Here is a 14,915-nt window from a genome sequence, read left to right as displayed (position 1 = left end):
AAAATTGTTCAGCGATTTCATGTAAACGGGGGGGGGGGGGGGGGGGGGGGGGGGGGGGGGGCTGGGTGTCAAAAATTATTAGACCTATAAAATCCTGGGCACGTTGAAAAGTATGTATAGCCCTTTGGTATAATTATGTACATATATATTTTTAGGGCGGTAATGTCAATAGGCATCTAAAGAGAATACCTTGTTAGAAGGCGGGATTATTAGAACTTTGATTATAACTTACCTTTTGTGTCGGCATGGGGATACAAAATCTTTGCAAATTGTTAACATAATTAAAAGAAAGATAAACTTAAAAATCGGGGGGGGGGGGGGGGGTATACAACCAAGTCCATACTAGTGAGGGCACTTATAGATTTACCCGGGGCCACAATGCCTAGCTGCCCTTTCAGCTACTTTATATGCCTCATTATATTGCTATATAACTAAGATCAGATTTCATTTGGCCTTTGTAAAGGGTGCAAGCACGAAAACACTACACGAAGCGTGCTTGAATTTTCTATAAGGCATATCTTCAACAATTTTGATAGTTTTGACATTTAGAGAACGTTCGTAAATAATCAAATGAATTAAAGCTTCCATTTGTTGGGGAGCCAGGGAGAGGGTGGGGTGTATGACATTTTGTGTCCCCTACGCTTAACTGACTTTTGGAAGGACGTGTTCTCTCCCCCCCCCCCGACATGTTTGATGTCCAACTACCCAAAACATATAATGGTCGGCTTGGTCGCTATTTTTAAAATCCCGTTCTTTAAATTTTCATGATCTACTTTTCATACTTGTTTTTTTTTTCACATCTTTCAATTCATTGTATTTGCGTTCTTTTCTCTGTTTTTAAACTTTCTTTTGCTCTCGCGATTTTTCAAATTACATTTACAAAATTATAATAACCCGAACCACTTTTGAAATATAATGTTCGTCTGTTTATTGCGTGCTCATTGTAGTTTCCTGTTGGGGTTATTTTTGCACCATTTGGAATAACGTCAACCTGGTCAGGCTTCCTGCTTTCACTCCTGTTCAAAGAATTCTTGTAATTGTTATTTTTGCCAAGAAAAGCACAAAGGTCGTCCTGACAAAAAAAACGAGATGGTAACGTAAATGTTTTCAATGAAGCTCAGGGTCAATGAATTCGATCATGGGCACTAATCACTCCTTTGTGAAATGACGAAGTGCCAGTTGCCCGAACTTGTCACAATAGCTCTAATTCTATAAGGAATTGAATCTATTGTTCCTTCGCATTTTATCGTTGAGAGGATAAAAGCACATTTGCAACATATTTTGCAGCTCTAACCTTGTTGACAAATTAGACACAGAAGAAAAGTGACGCCTATTGGACAAAATTGTTAGAAAAAGACGAGATGTAAAATAATCATCAACAATTGCGTATGCATCAATTAACTAGAAATGGCACGAAAGGTTCAATGATTCTGCATGGAGTGGAAATAGAACATGTCGTCACTTTTTCAGTCCACGTTCATTTACCGCCATGTGCTGTGTATATAGAGCAACATAAAATTCTGAACGCAAAATATATTTTGTCATATTATCATTATATATGTATTACTGTTTTTTTTTAAATCCCCTTGCCCGCCATCCGGGGTAGGAGGATGGGCGGCGGCAGGGTAATTTTGATTACGGGGAGGAGTAACTTTTTTTGTATACTTAATTTCATATCGGGTCGGATCAAGAACAAGCAATAATTGCATCTTGTTAGAAGATGTAGATATTATAGCGTAGTGCGAATTATATTCTTTCCGTTCCAAAACTCTTCAGAAGTGTATTTTTAATAATTCAAGATCTTTATGAACTCGATATTTGTCAATTTTATATCGCCATTTTATGTCGGGTCGGATCTCTTTCCGATTCGAAACCTTTTAGAAGTATCAGCTAGATCGAAACTCTGTATATAGGTATATCTATAATTTCTTAAAGTCGACCATCATTTTATAACGGGCCGGACCAAGAACAACAATCGTATGTTGTTGAAAGATATAGGTATTCATAGCCCAACAAAAATAAATTATTTCCACATCGAAAGTCTTAAAATATATTTTTATTGACAGAGGATATCTTTTAACTCGATATTCCATACTGAAATGCTTTCATCTCATGTCGGATTGGATCAAGAATAAGAAATTTTGCGACTTTTATTCCATTAAAATATTACCTTTTCGACTTTGTTGGGAAAATTAGTCATTTCATTTTTTTCTGACAGAACATGGGTTCGTCCATATACGGGAATATCAGTTATCTAAATCGTTTACACTCGCATTGAATTTAAAATCATGCGTGATCGAACCTGCATTAATTTGAGATGTTTGTAACTCCATTTCATTTGCCTTTCCGATATTGCCGGGAAAGTGTCATTTATGTTCTCAGAGAACATGAATTCAGTCCTGAAGATATATGAAATTTATCTTAAATTGTTTGCACCTCAAAACAATCGCTCTTACATCAACACATGATCAATCGGAAATGATGGCGAAAATCAAAGAACGACAGAGATATTCCATGCATCCAACAATGGAATCGGTTCGCGAAATACGCAGTAGCACCCATTCATCATGTTCATAATAAAATATAGAGGGTGAAGAGTTTCCTCATTTGAATAAAAACATGCGGCACTAAAAAAAGGATTGTCACATGTATCAGTTCCCATTATGTGTGTAATGGCCCTAGCCTATTTATTCACAAAATGTTGCTAAACTAAAAAAATAGGCCTCAAATGATTGGATTTATCAAATACTGCAGTATGGAAATTACAATGAGTATCATACAGTTTCACTTTTTTTCAAAAGTTTGATGTTTTGTATGGGGATGTCATCTGGATCCCAAGCGTTTTCTTTTTCTTCATTCAATGTTTTTTTTTAATAAGAAAAAAAACTATGGACTACTAAACCGCACATCCGGGTTTTTTTTTATTATTGTTCCTGCTCGAAATGATATAGAGCGATCAAAAGACGGCGTTTGTAATTTGCATTCGACCCTTAACGCCCCCGCTATCCCCCCCTCTGCGTGTGGTCTTTAGCGTCACTAGGGAATTGTTAACGCACTATAGAAAACTGGTGGATGAAAGGCTGATCGGATTTAATCCCGTGCCTAGAAAGACAGTATTGAAGATTATTGATACTGAAAAGCACTGATTCTTATACGGGACTTAAACCTCGGTCACATTTGATCTACGGCAGCCGTAAGGCGAATTAAAACAGCCGTTTATTCATTTGTTTTATATACAAACCACCTATATGCAGCTGGTTCAAAAATGTTAAAACGGCTGTTTCCGACTCGCCGTACAGCCGCCATAGAGCAAATGTGACCGAGGTATAAATGGTAAAAAAAATTGACAAGCAAAAAAGTCTTCACATAGGAGAGGGGTCACTTATGGCTCGTCAGGGATCACTTTGGACTCGTCAGGGGGGGGGGGGGGGCAGGGATACGTCACTTGCATGTATTGTGACTCGTCAGGGGGGGCAGTCTGCCCCCCCCCCTTTTAGGTACGCTAATGGTGCTGATCATTGACTTTGGCCGGTTTATTAGGTCCGGTAAGAGGTAAAGGGTTGGAATAAAAATTTTAAACGTCTCAGATTAATTGAAGATCGTTCGAGACAGAAATTATTTCAAAATTGTTTTGATTTGGAAATTATATTGAAATAATTTAATTTCCTTTGAGAATAAACACTCTCCTAAAAAGAAGTACAATTCACGTATCTTTTCAATTAAGTCAGAAATATAAGTCCTAAATACATTAGATAAATGGTCTCAACTCTCAGATCACAGCTCATGATCGATCGGAACGTACTTCAAAATTGTTTTGAGGTGGAAATTATATAGAATTTATTTCAGATACCATAAGCTCTTTTTCCTGAAATAAATATTATTCGCTTATCTTTCCAATAAAAGGGTAATACGTTGGAATAAAAGTACTCAACATCTTAGTCTTAGATTAATGCACGATCGTTCGAGACGTATTTTTGAAATTGTTTTGAAGTGGAAATTATATATCATGAAATCAATTAATATTTTCCAATGTAAACTTTTATTCTCCTGGAAGAAATACAATTCGCGTATTTTTCCAAAAAAAAGTCCAACAGAAGCAGATTGCGTTCCCAATAATTTTCTATAGAATCAAGAGTGCCTACAATATCAAAAATTCGGCATAAGTTAAACAAAAAACCCAACATAAATATACCCAAACAATTTATACGATGTCAGAAACAAAATCAAAATGTCAAAAAATCAAAACAAAAATATCATAAAGGAAGTATTTCAAACCAACATAAAAAGTAAGGCAGTATGTCTAACAAAAGAAAAAGAAGTAGACATTTTGTTGATTTGCGATTTAGCGTGTTTAATGATATGGCGTCATTATCATTCTCCAAAATTTAGTTTGCCGTTGATATCAATGTTCGCACTAATTTAGTTACATTCGGGCATCATATTCATATTGTGTCATTTTATCTGGCCTCTGTCAGAAAAAATAAATGTTCTAAAAATATTAATCTTCCCGTGGCAAAGATGAATAGGCCTACCCCTCTAGTTATACACTCTTGGCGGACATTATCCGGCGAGTTGGATGATATAGGCCTATTCATACCAAGATGTCTCAAACTATGGCCTTAATAGAGGTAAAAAAAATATGCATGGGTACCATTCGTGCAACTTCTCGATCATTAATATTCTATTTAAACGAACGGTTTGTCTTGCGCTTCTTGATTTTCATGCTCGGGAATTAATATTTTTGTCAGTGCCAAGAAGCAACGTTGACGTTCGGATAAAACGGGATAAAATAGGCGTGTAATCCATCTGTATCCGGTCCCAAAATCATACGTTAAAAGAGGTCATTAATTCAACTTATTTTTCATGTGTGAATCTTCCGTGTCAATCTCAACTCGAAAGCTGCAACATTTTCGAAATCGGCAGTATTTCTATTGATGGCGTTAATTTTCAGTTCAGTTCGTTGACAACGGAAACTATTGAGAACCATCGACTTATCGAGATCGAGAATTTTTGTCATATTCATAATTATGCGCACGTGTTGATCTGTAGTACTCGGTCGCCATGCGACACGATGCGGCCGAGCATATTCTATCGCTAGCTAGCTGTAGTCATTTCCAATAGAGCGCGCTTGCATGAAATCCTTCGATACGGACATAAAAGAGGAACGCCTTTCATTATCATGCTTTTAAATATAATAATTTGAAGTCGAGTAGCACGACAAGTGGAACTAGTACAGGCACCACGACGTACATGTTTACTCTTCATTCCGGGTCTTCATTCCAGAGCGAGTCGCGGAATTGAAGGCTAGCCGTGGCCGGCGCGGGGTGAGATTGCCTTTGCGAATTTTGATAGAAATGGGGGGCAGCGACAGCGCAGCTAGCGGCCGCTAGCTGCTGCTAGATGCAGGGAGCTGAGGATTAAATCTATAATCAAATGTAACATAAAGTATGGCAGCGAGCGGCAGCAGGCACAGGGGGAGCTGCGAGAGCGGATGTGAGTTCTATTGTGCTTTAATTATCGCAGCTAGCTGCCGCTGGCCGACGCTATTATCCCATCTTAGAGTGTGCAAGCGTACGCTCGCGGGGTGCACGCTGCCAATGCAATATGGATGGGCTCCCTTAGTATTGTTGAATCAAGTGATGAAGAGACCAACAATGACTCCGAGGGAATGTTCACTATCAAAAGGCAGCATTCTGAAAGTTTTAAAGATGATGAGGACCCTGACTATATCCCGACTGACTGTTCTCCCATTCAGTCTGATTCTGAAGGGAGTATTGAATTTCCCCTCAGCACAGCTAAACCAAGTGTGGAAAGGCGTCAGTGCAGTGAAAACAAGAGCATTGTTTCTGACATTTCTCATCAGAATAACTCTGCAAGTGAAAGAAAGAAACATTACAAGAAACCCTACCGTTTCTGTATATTTTGCAAGGTTTTTAGAAGCAAGCTTTCTGAACACCTCAAGAACAAACATAGTAACGAACCATGGGTCAAATATGCACTCTCTCTCCCTAAAAGAGAAAGAGATGTTGAATTTGGGAAGATAAAGAAAGAAGGAACATTTGTGGTAAACAAAAAGAGAGTGAAAGAAAAGGAGTCTTCTTTTGAGCGTGAAAGGGGGCCAGGCAGCTCATCTTCAGATGATATTGTCATATGTGGCACATGTTCTGGAGCCGACGCTGCCAGTTACATTAGAAAACACAAACGACTTAGCATGAGGAACAGTGATGCAAGCAAGCCTGCTGACAAAATTCCTTTATCTCTCCTTAAGGTTATCGCAGATTCAGACAACAATTTTTCCTATGAGATTCTGGGCAAATTTAGGAAGGATAAAGTGGGGAAGATGTGTCAGGAGGATCCAGTAGTACTTGAAATAGGGAAGAGTAAGCCCAAAGGTGCACATGATAATATCAATGGGAGTCCATGATGAGATATTGAGAGTTGTGAAATCAGATAGATTGATGCAGCAAGTAGCAGAAAAGCTGACATTGAAGCATGGGCATGACAAAGATCAGTATTCATACATACGACAAAAATGAACTTGCACGACTGGTTCTTGGGTACAGCTTCATTGGTAGATTTGATTAGTCCTATCGAATTCGATGAGGTCATAGCTGCAACTAGGAAGGCTGCAGGATTTAACAAGGATACACATTTGTACACAACACCAAGCTTGGCACTGAAAGTCGGATATACACTGGTGACGGCTGCCAAAATCCTTATGGGAAATGCTCTGTCGGAAGCAGATGCTGGTTTGGAAAAGAAATGCAAACAGTTCATCAAATCATATACCCTCAAGTGGGAAGCAGAAGTAAGCACACATGCACTGCGTACATTAAAAGTAAACAAGAGAAATACACCAAGGCTGCTTCCTTTGACAACAGGGGCCTGTTTCACTAAACAGTACTTAGTGTAACGGGACTTAGTGTCGCTGCGACGCGTCATACACGAAGACGGGTCTTACTGACGTCCTGTTGGTGCGTCAGTTCCACTAAACAGTTCTTTACTAAGTCCTGTGTGCGACGCGTCTTCAACAATAAAACGTCTCGATTTTGAGTCTACGAAGCCTAATTTTGTGACCTTCGACCTTGTGTGAAGATAAAAAGTAGTAATTTCCCGCAAGTTTTCGTCTGCGACTAAAAAGTGAGAGGAGGAATTTTGTCACTTTAACATAATTTTGACTACTGTAGGAGGATAATGGGGAAGGTATGGTATTAACCTTTTTCTTAAGACAACATAGAAGTAAAATATTGAAAGTGAAATGTATGCATTGGAAGTTGTATTTGATACCTCGACGAAAACAAAAGATTATCCAAAATTTTACCTTTTTGTTTTTTCTCAAGGGAGGAGGGGGGTGTTGAGTACAAAAAATAGTGCTCATTACCCCCCCCCCCTCTCTCTACTATAAACATATTTGGTAGTGTACAGACAGGCAATTACATGATGTTGGGCAATTCATAAAAATAAATAATAACAATATGCATTTTACTCAAAAAATTTAGGAAACGCCTAGAAAAAGAAGCAAGGACTTCCAAAGGGTCGAAGTCGAAGCGCTCCTGCAGTTTGTGGCCACTAGGAAACATGACATTACACTAAGAACAGTTCCTACGTCTCGTCTAGACGAGACGTAGGCTACGCTATGTATGCAACTTAGTTAAATGGGTACTAAGTATGGTACGCGTCTTAGTGGTCTTTGTGAAACTCCCGCTAAGATGCATCTTACACTAAGTCCTATAACCGGACTTATGGATGCTTAAGACGCATCTTAGCGCTTAGTGATACAGGCCACAGATGTTGTTGCACTGTCCAATTATGTGAGAAAGGAAACAGAAGAGAGAAAACAGAAGCTGAACAGCTGCAGTAGTGATGAGACCCGCGACAGATGGAAACAGTTGGCTGAGGTTACCCTGACCCAGGTGTGTGTTTTCAACAGAAAGCGTCCAGGAGAGGTATCGAAGATGCTACTCAGTGATTACAAGTGTATCGCAAAAGGAGAAGGTGGAATATTTGGTGAAGGCCTTACCAAATGGGAAAAGGCATTGTGCAATGTGGTATTGAGGATGGAGATTAATCGGAAATGCAATAACACTGTACCCGTTTTGCTAACAGATGACATGAAGGGAGGGTGCCCTTGACCATCTGTCATGAAAGTTGTGAGTGAAATTTAATCCCACATTTTCACTAAAAACCGGCGGAGGACACACGATTGGTGACAAGAAAAGTTATTGGTCTTTTTGAACAGTGTTTCGTGAATTTTTTGGGGATGAGATGAGTCTTTAGAGGCAGCTGAATACTCCAGAAATGCTGAATTCGAATACGAAAATGGGGAAATCGAATATGTTTGAAGTGCTACGGGATGAGCTGATGGACTCCCCCGCGTCTTCGGCAAAGAAACCTGATGAATCTCCGATGAAGCAGAAAGTCGATAAAGATTTAGCTGATGCCAAGAACAGCGCAGCCAACGTCAGGCGAGGGCTCACTCTTACGTTTGATGAACAAGAAGGAGATGCCGATTCACCTCCACGATGGTTCAGTAAGTTCACCAGCATGTTAGATCAAAGATTTACTAATCTAGAACATTATATGGAGATGCTTGTGGTGGAAAAGGTTGAGAAAATCAATGAGAAAGTAAAAGCCAACGAGGAAACAATATCAGCTTGTACTATCCAGTTGGATGAGGTTGTCAGGGAAGTGAACAAATTGAAAGCTGAGAACGAGGTTTTGGTATCAAAGCTGGACGACCTTGAGAATCACAGCAGGAGAAATAGTCTGGTATTCCATTGGATCCCAGAAAGCCGTGGAAAAAACACCCAAAAGCTCGTGGAGAATCTCATTCATGATTTTGTCGGAGTTCAGCCATCCAGTGATGTTCCCAAGATATCTATTGAGCGTTGTCATCGCACATCCACTGTCGTACGAGCAGATTCACAAGCAGCCAAATCCCCAAGGGTCATCCATGTAGCTTTCTCAACATACGCTGGGAAAGAATTTGTGCGCAAAGCATGCATTGCTAAGTTTAAGCAGAGCACCTACCAGGGGCAAAAAATCTGTTTCTGAAGATTTTTCAAAACGCATGGCTGAGCTGTGAAGGGGAAAACTAGACCAACTCAATAACTTGAAATGCGAGGGCAAGAAAGCATTTTTTATGTACCCGGCAAGGTTGGCTTTTAGATATGCTGCAGGGAAACTTCATTTTGTTGGTTAAATATGAAACCTCATTTTATAGGAAAGCTGTTTACACAGTATACAGCCAGTCGGTTTAGCTGAATCATGGTATTTACAGTTGACCTTTTGCTGGGTCTTTTTATTTTTATGTTATATTTTATCTTTAAGTAGACCAAACAGATTAATTATTTTCTTTTGCCAGAAGTCGGTTTTTAGTGCATTTGTGTGTGTGGTTTTCTTTTGCCTATCTTTTCATCAGTGCACATATGAACAGGACTGTGTTTTGATTTGAAGTCCTGTCCTTTTATCATGTGCCCGCCTTCCTTTGTCTTGTTTTTAATAATAGTTTTCAATCTCTTTTGTTTTTTATTAATTATATTTATTAATTGTGAGAAGAAAATATACCCATATGTCATGAAGATCAACCATAATTTGTTGCTTGTGTTTTTCAATAATTATTATCCTTTTTTACAAAGCATGGTTAATATTTTACATCTATTTTAAAGGGGAATCCAGCCTTGGTCATAAAAGTTGTGTTGGGAAGGAGAAAAATAAATTAAACAGAATGGTGAAAGTTTAAAAGAAATCGGACAAGCAATAAGGAAGTTATAGCTGCTTTAAAATTGAGATCACTAATACTATGTAGATTTCAAATTGGCAACTGAGTAAGTAAATTATGACAAGGGGCAAGGACAACTTTCCCATAGGCCATGTACTTTATTATCAGGGATTTGTGGTTTTCTCCTAAGTACCCATTCCCCTGGGGCAGTAATCTAAATATAACCCAGGGAGTATATTGTTTTATGCCCTCGTGAAAGAAAAATATAATTTGAAATAAAACTTTTGGGAAAAATGACATTTTAGCCATAATGTGTATTGGAGTACATGGAAGAGTAGTCCTTGCCTTTCATCACAATCACATCCCATATGCGGCCAATTTGAAGTCTCCATGGTTATAGTGATTACCAATATTTAGAACTTTTAAAAATTCATAATTTTCTTGTTGTTTGTCCAATATTGTTCAAACTTCCACCAATCAACTTGTCTGATTTTTCTTTTCCTTATAAAAACAAGTTTTTATTTGGGTTGGATTCCCCTTTAAAGCATTGTAACAATCACTTGTAAATTTGTAATTTTGTTGATTCAATAAAACATATTAAAAAAAAAAAAAAAAACAGATGACATGAAAAGCAACATTGACTTTTTGATGGAGAAAAGGTCACAAGTAGTCAATGATGGAAATCCTTTCTTGTTTGCAAACCCAGATGGAAGAGGCCACTTGAGAGCAACTGATACGCGGCGAAATCAAGCCCAAAAGTGTGGAGCAAAGTATCCAGATCAGCTTAGGTTGACAAAACTCAGGAAGTACATTGCTGTCAGTTCTCAAATCATGAACTTGAAAGATAATGAACTTGATATTTTAGCGACCTTCATGGGCCATGACGTAAGAACTCACAGAGCCTACTACCGCCTGCCGGATGCATCACTGCAAGTAGCAAAGATTTCTAAAGTACTCTTCAGCATGGAGAAGGGAGACCTAAAAGCAATGGCAGGAAAGACGTTGGATGATGTCCGTGTAGATGCAGATGAAGGTATGACTATTTATGACTATCTTTCTGTGAAGTTGGGGCACAAATTATGACATTTCTGCAAACTCAGACTAATTATACTAAACATTCATTGTTTATAGGTCGTGAGGGAGACGGAGAGGTGTTTAAAGGAGGTTGTCCCTAACAGGAATAGAGCAACTCTGGAGGCCATCATCTCTAGATGGCTACTGCCCGGCAGCCACATTATCAGCGATGGCTGGGCAGCCTACGATAACTTGGACCAGCTGAACGGAGGAATCTACCTCCACGATGTCGTGGTGCACGAAGAAAACTTCGTTGACCCCCTTTCTCCCATGGCTTCACACCAACACCATCGAAGGTCGGTGGATGCACGCCAAACGGAAGCTTCGACGGCAGTTTGAAACTAGCAGAGCCCTGTCCCCATCGTACCTAGACGAACATATGTGGCGCACACGCACCGGACCAAACAAATTCGGTGAGATCATGTGATGCATGCCCCAATTTTACCGTGTAATCAGTATTCAGCAGTGTTTAGTTTCTTAAATTGTTTGTGCTGTGTATTGTATTTTGGGTAAAAAAATGATACATGAACTCTATTATTTCATTCGTTGTGATACATGAGATTGTGATTCGTAAAACCCATGCAATGGACAGATGATGCATTCCCTCATGCATATGTTTACAAATGATTTATATAATTAAGTGATTAGATTATGTAACATGCTTTAAAATGTTTATGACCAGTGTATATGCCCATTAACTAAGTCTTTTGAAAACGTCACTTCACAGAAAGTTTTGCATTAATCCAATTCTTGTCATCATACTATAAAAGGTATGAATCCGTGTTAGAGAAAATATATTGTGTACTCAAAATGTCCATATTTGTATTCTAAATGCAATGTTTTTTAAATGGTGAATTCTGGTTTACATGTATAGTAGTCAAACGTCTATGATCACATAAGGAAAAACCTATATACACTCTTGCAACCATATTCAATTACAAGTTCATAGCAGTTGAAAAAACAGTTGAAATTATGTACGCGAATTGTTGTTATCCTATGCAATCTAAGGTATGACTGAACGTTGAATTGATTTTGATTTTCAGATACAAAAGAAAATAAAATTTTGTTTTTGTACTGATATTTTATGAAACTAGGACATGTACAGTGTAGGTTGATACATGTATGTGCAAATGACTACATTGCTTTTTATGATTAATATGCCTCAGCCTTAAATACTGATACAAAACTATGATATTCACATACAACAAATAATTCAGATCTCGTCATTAAAGTTGGGTAGCCGATATGAAGCTTTGCATAAGATAGAACTCACTAAGTTAAATTGGTGAAGTATTCTTACTTCCATATTTCGTGATTTGACAAGAACTAAACCTACTTTAACATGTATTGAAATGAGCAACATTAATTTGGAAAGTATATGACTGTATTAGTATGATTGCAATATGTTCAAATGTATTGCCTGTTGTTTAAACTAACGTTTCGACACATTGTTCTTGGTCTGATGCAGCTAAATTTATTGTTTTGGATCAATAAAAAATGTACCCTCAAATGTTATCCAGTTATGTCCTTATTCTATTTCATATTGTTACTAGCTTTATACTGATGTCATGAGTGAAATCACGTAGAAGAGAAGCGATGGATAATATGAAAATTGTACAAGTTGAAGTAGACAGAGTGGGAGAGTGAGGAGGGGGGGGGGAAGAAATTATTGTTCTAGATTGAGACGGAAAGAGATACAATTACCTTAAACTCAAGAGAAAAACAAAAGAAAAAAACATCGAGACAGAAAGTTAAGCAAAACCGTGTACAGCAGCTTGACACAAATGACATCTAATTCCCCCCAAAAGAAGATAACTTCTAAGTTTTTCTTCATTCCTTTCTCTATTCTTAGACAACTATCATTTTGCTGATGTGGTTTACGGTACACCATGTGGAGTGTTATAGGAACAGTGGATAGAAGAGAAGAAGTGGATAGGCGAGAAAGTGGAGATTTGAGAGTAGAGTATTCTTTCTTGAAAATAGTCCTGAAAAGGACTGTAAACCAGAAGGAATGTTGAGTGAGAACAGCTTGAGTAGTGGAGCTGATGAGGAGATGCTGGCTTGAGTCGGCGAGTAGAGATGATGAGTGGTAGAGAGACTCTCTACCACTCATCATCTCTACTCGCCGACAGATCTCTACTCGCCGACGGATTCATCGTTGTGTTCTGCCAGGTCTGTCGTGCGTATGCTAGCTCCGGTCCCCAGCGGAAAGGGGTAGTTGTGAGCTTGGGTGTTCATTTCAGGCTCCAGTCACGTGAAAAAACATTCGGCTATGAGGCACGGCAAAAGTATTTAACACCAGATTGCATACAGTAAGTTTCCTTTGAATTTTGTATGAGATTTTTAATGACCCAGTCCCACATGCATAATTAATTATTTGCTTTTCTCAGTTGAATGCACATCTTTAAAATTGATGTTTCCGAATGAAAAAAATAAATTGATAATAATTACGCTTTTGTTTATAATGATCAAACAGTGGTGGTACTAGCCACCAGAATTTACATAATTGTTTTATACAAATTTCAAGTGCAAATGCAAATTTCAAGGGAACTTGCCTAATTTTGACTAAATTGTTATTGCCCAATTCTTCCAGTCTTTGATATACTGTATATCATGATCATCATCATGCATTAAAACAGGGCTGGAATTCACAAAGGCAGTTGTTAACTTTAGTCTTAGATCAAGACCAGGGTTTAGGTCAATTTCATGGTGGTGTACATGCTTTGGTGCATTAACCCAAGAAACGTCCAATCATGAACATGCTTGTATTAACAAAGGGCAATAAATTCATACTGTACTTGTTGCCGCTGTTGCCATGAGATGTGTTAGAGTATAGGTCACCATGACCATGGTTTATTCAACAGTTTAAACTTTACATAAAATGTGGTCTAAGATTCTAAATTATTGTAACTTGCAAGAAGTCAGTGTCTTAGCCACCGCTTTTGCGTGTTTATAATTGAACGTTTTTTAGTGTACACAATGTATGTTAAATTAAGGCATTAAGCACCCTTTTACAACACAAAATTTGCCCAAACCTTAATATCAATTAAACCACCTTTGTGAATTTCGGCCAATGAATTTTATTTTTATTTTTTCATCAATTGTGACCAGTCACCAGACAAAGGAAAATAAATACCGGGTAGAATTTTCAGTGCATGTTTGATGAGTCACTGTGAAAAAAAACCAAAAATATTGGTGGACTCAGAATTTTTTCATTGATGCCGGTGAAGGACCATTTGATTTTTAAATTTTTCAAACTGTGATGAAATGTCATTTAATTTTGAGCCTTGAGGTATTAAAGTCAAGCTTATGATTTTTTTGTTTCATTCATTTTGATTTTGTTAAACAGATGAATGGAAAAATGCAACAGAGAAAAAGGAACCAATTGTGGAGAGCATTCTTAATATGGATTCCCAATCGCACAACAGAATGATCAAGCTCTTCAATATATCGTGTCATCTGGTAAAACACAACTTAACCTTTGCATACTTTCCCAAGTTTGATCAGCCTTGAAAAACCTCAAGGAGTAGATCTTGAGAATACTTATGCTAACCCGATTCAAGCGCAAGACACAGACACTGCCTATCCAGGTGTAAACGTCTCTCTTGCCGTGTCATTGTGTGAGAACTTGTCTGATAATAATAAAGAAAAGTATAGTCTGTATGTCTAACACAAAAAAGGAGAAAAAAATATCTGTGATTTCGCTTGTTAATCGCTGCAAAGTGCTCTGTGTGCATTTTTATCACACTAAGATGAACATTGAGTTTGAGTGTGTTCAATGTAAATTTGTTATCAAATTTTCATGAACAAATGCCAAAGTGTTTTAATGCATGATCTGATGATAAATGTTTCCCTGCATGTATGTACTAAAAAGCTTGCTGGTGCTTATCAGGCATAGCAGCAACTGACATATTCATGCAAGTGGCATATCTCCCAAATATGACATTGTTGAATAATGTCCGATGTAAGAAACTACAAGTTAACAAGTTCTTTACTTGCAGAGAATGAAAATGCATGAATTCAAAAGTGAAACTTGTCTCTTGAATGCCAACTGAGAGCAATTCTGTTGCGATAGATTTGGCCTAAATTGTTTGTTAAGATTTAAATACTTTACGTAACA

The 14,915-nt window shown here is 38.0% G+C and overlaps 1 protein-coding gene across 1 annotated transcript; it reads left to right on the top strand.

Annotated features, from left to right (window-relative positions):
- The first annotated feature begins 10,306 nt into the window (after nucleotides 1–10,306).
- On the top strand, nucleotides 10,307–11,870 carry LOC121421512. The gene is made up of 2 exons (XM_041616258.1): nucleotides 10,307–10,754; nucleotides 10,853–11,870. Exons 1-2 carry the CDS (start codon nucleotides 10,346–10,348, stop codon nucleotides 10,894–10,896), a joined length of 453 nt encoding a protein of 150 aa, XP_041472192.1. The 5' UTR covers nucleotides 10,307–10,345; the 3' UTR covers nucleotides 10,897–11,870.
- The last annotated feature ends 3,045 nt before the right edge of the window (nucleotides 11,871–14,915 follow it).

This window comes from Lytechinus variegatus, chromosome 1, assembly GCF_018143015.1.
Source record: "Lytechinus variegatus isolate NC3 chromosome 1, Lvar_3.0, whole genome shotgun sequence".
NCBI lineage: Eukaryota > Metazoa > Echinodermata > Echinoidea > Temnopleuroida > Toxopneustidae > Lytechinus > Lytechinus variegatus.
The sequence above is the reverse complement of the archived record's forward strand: the minus strand, read 5'-3'. Positions and strand labels throughout refer to the sequence as shown.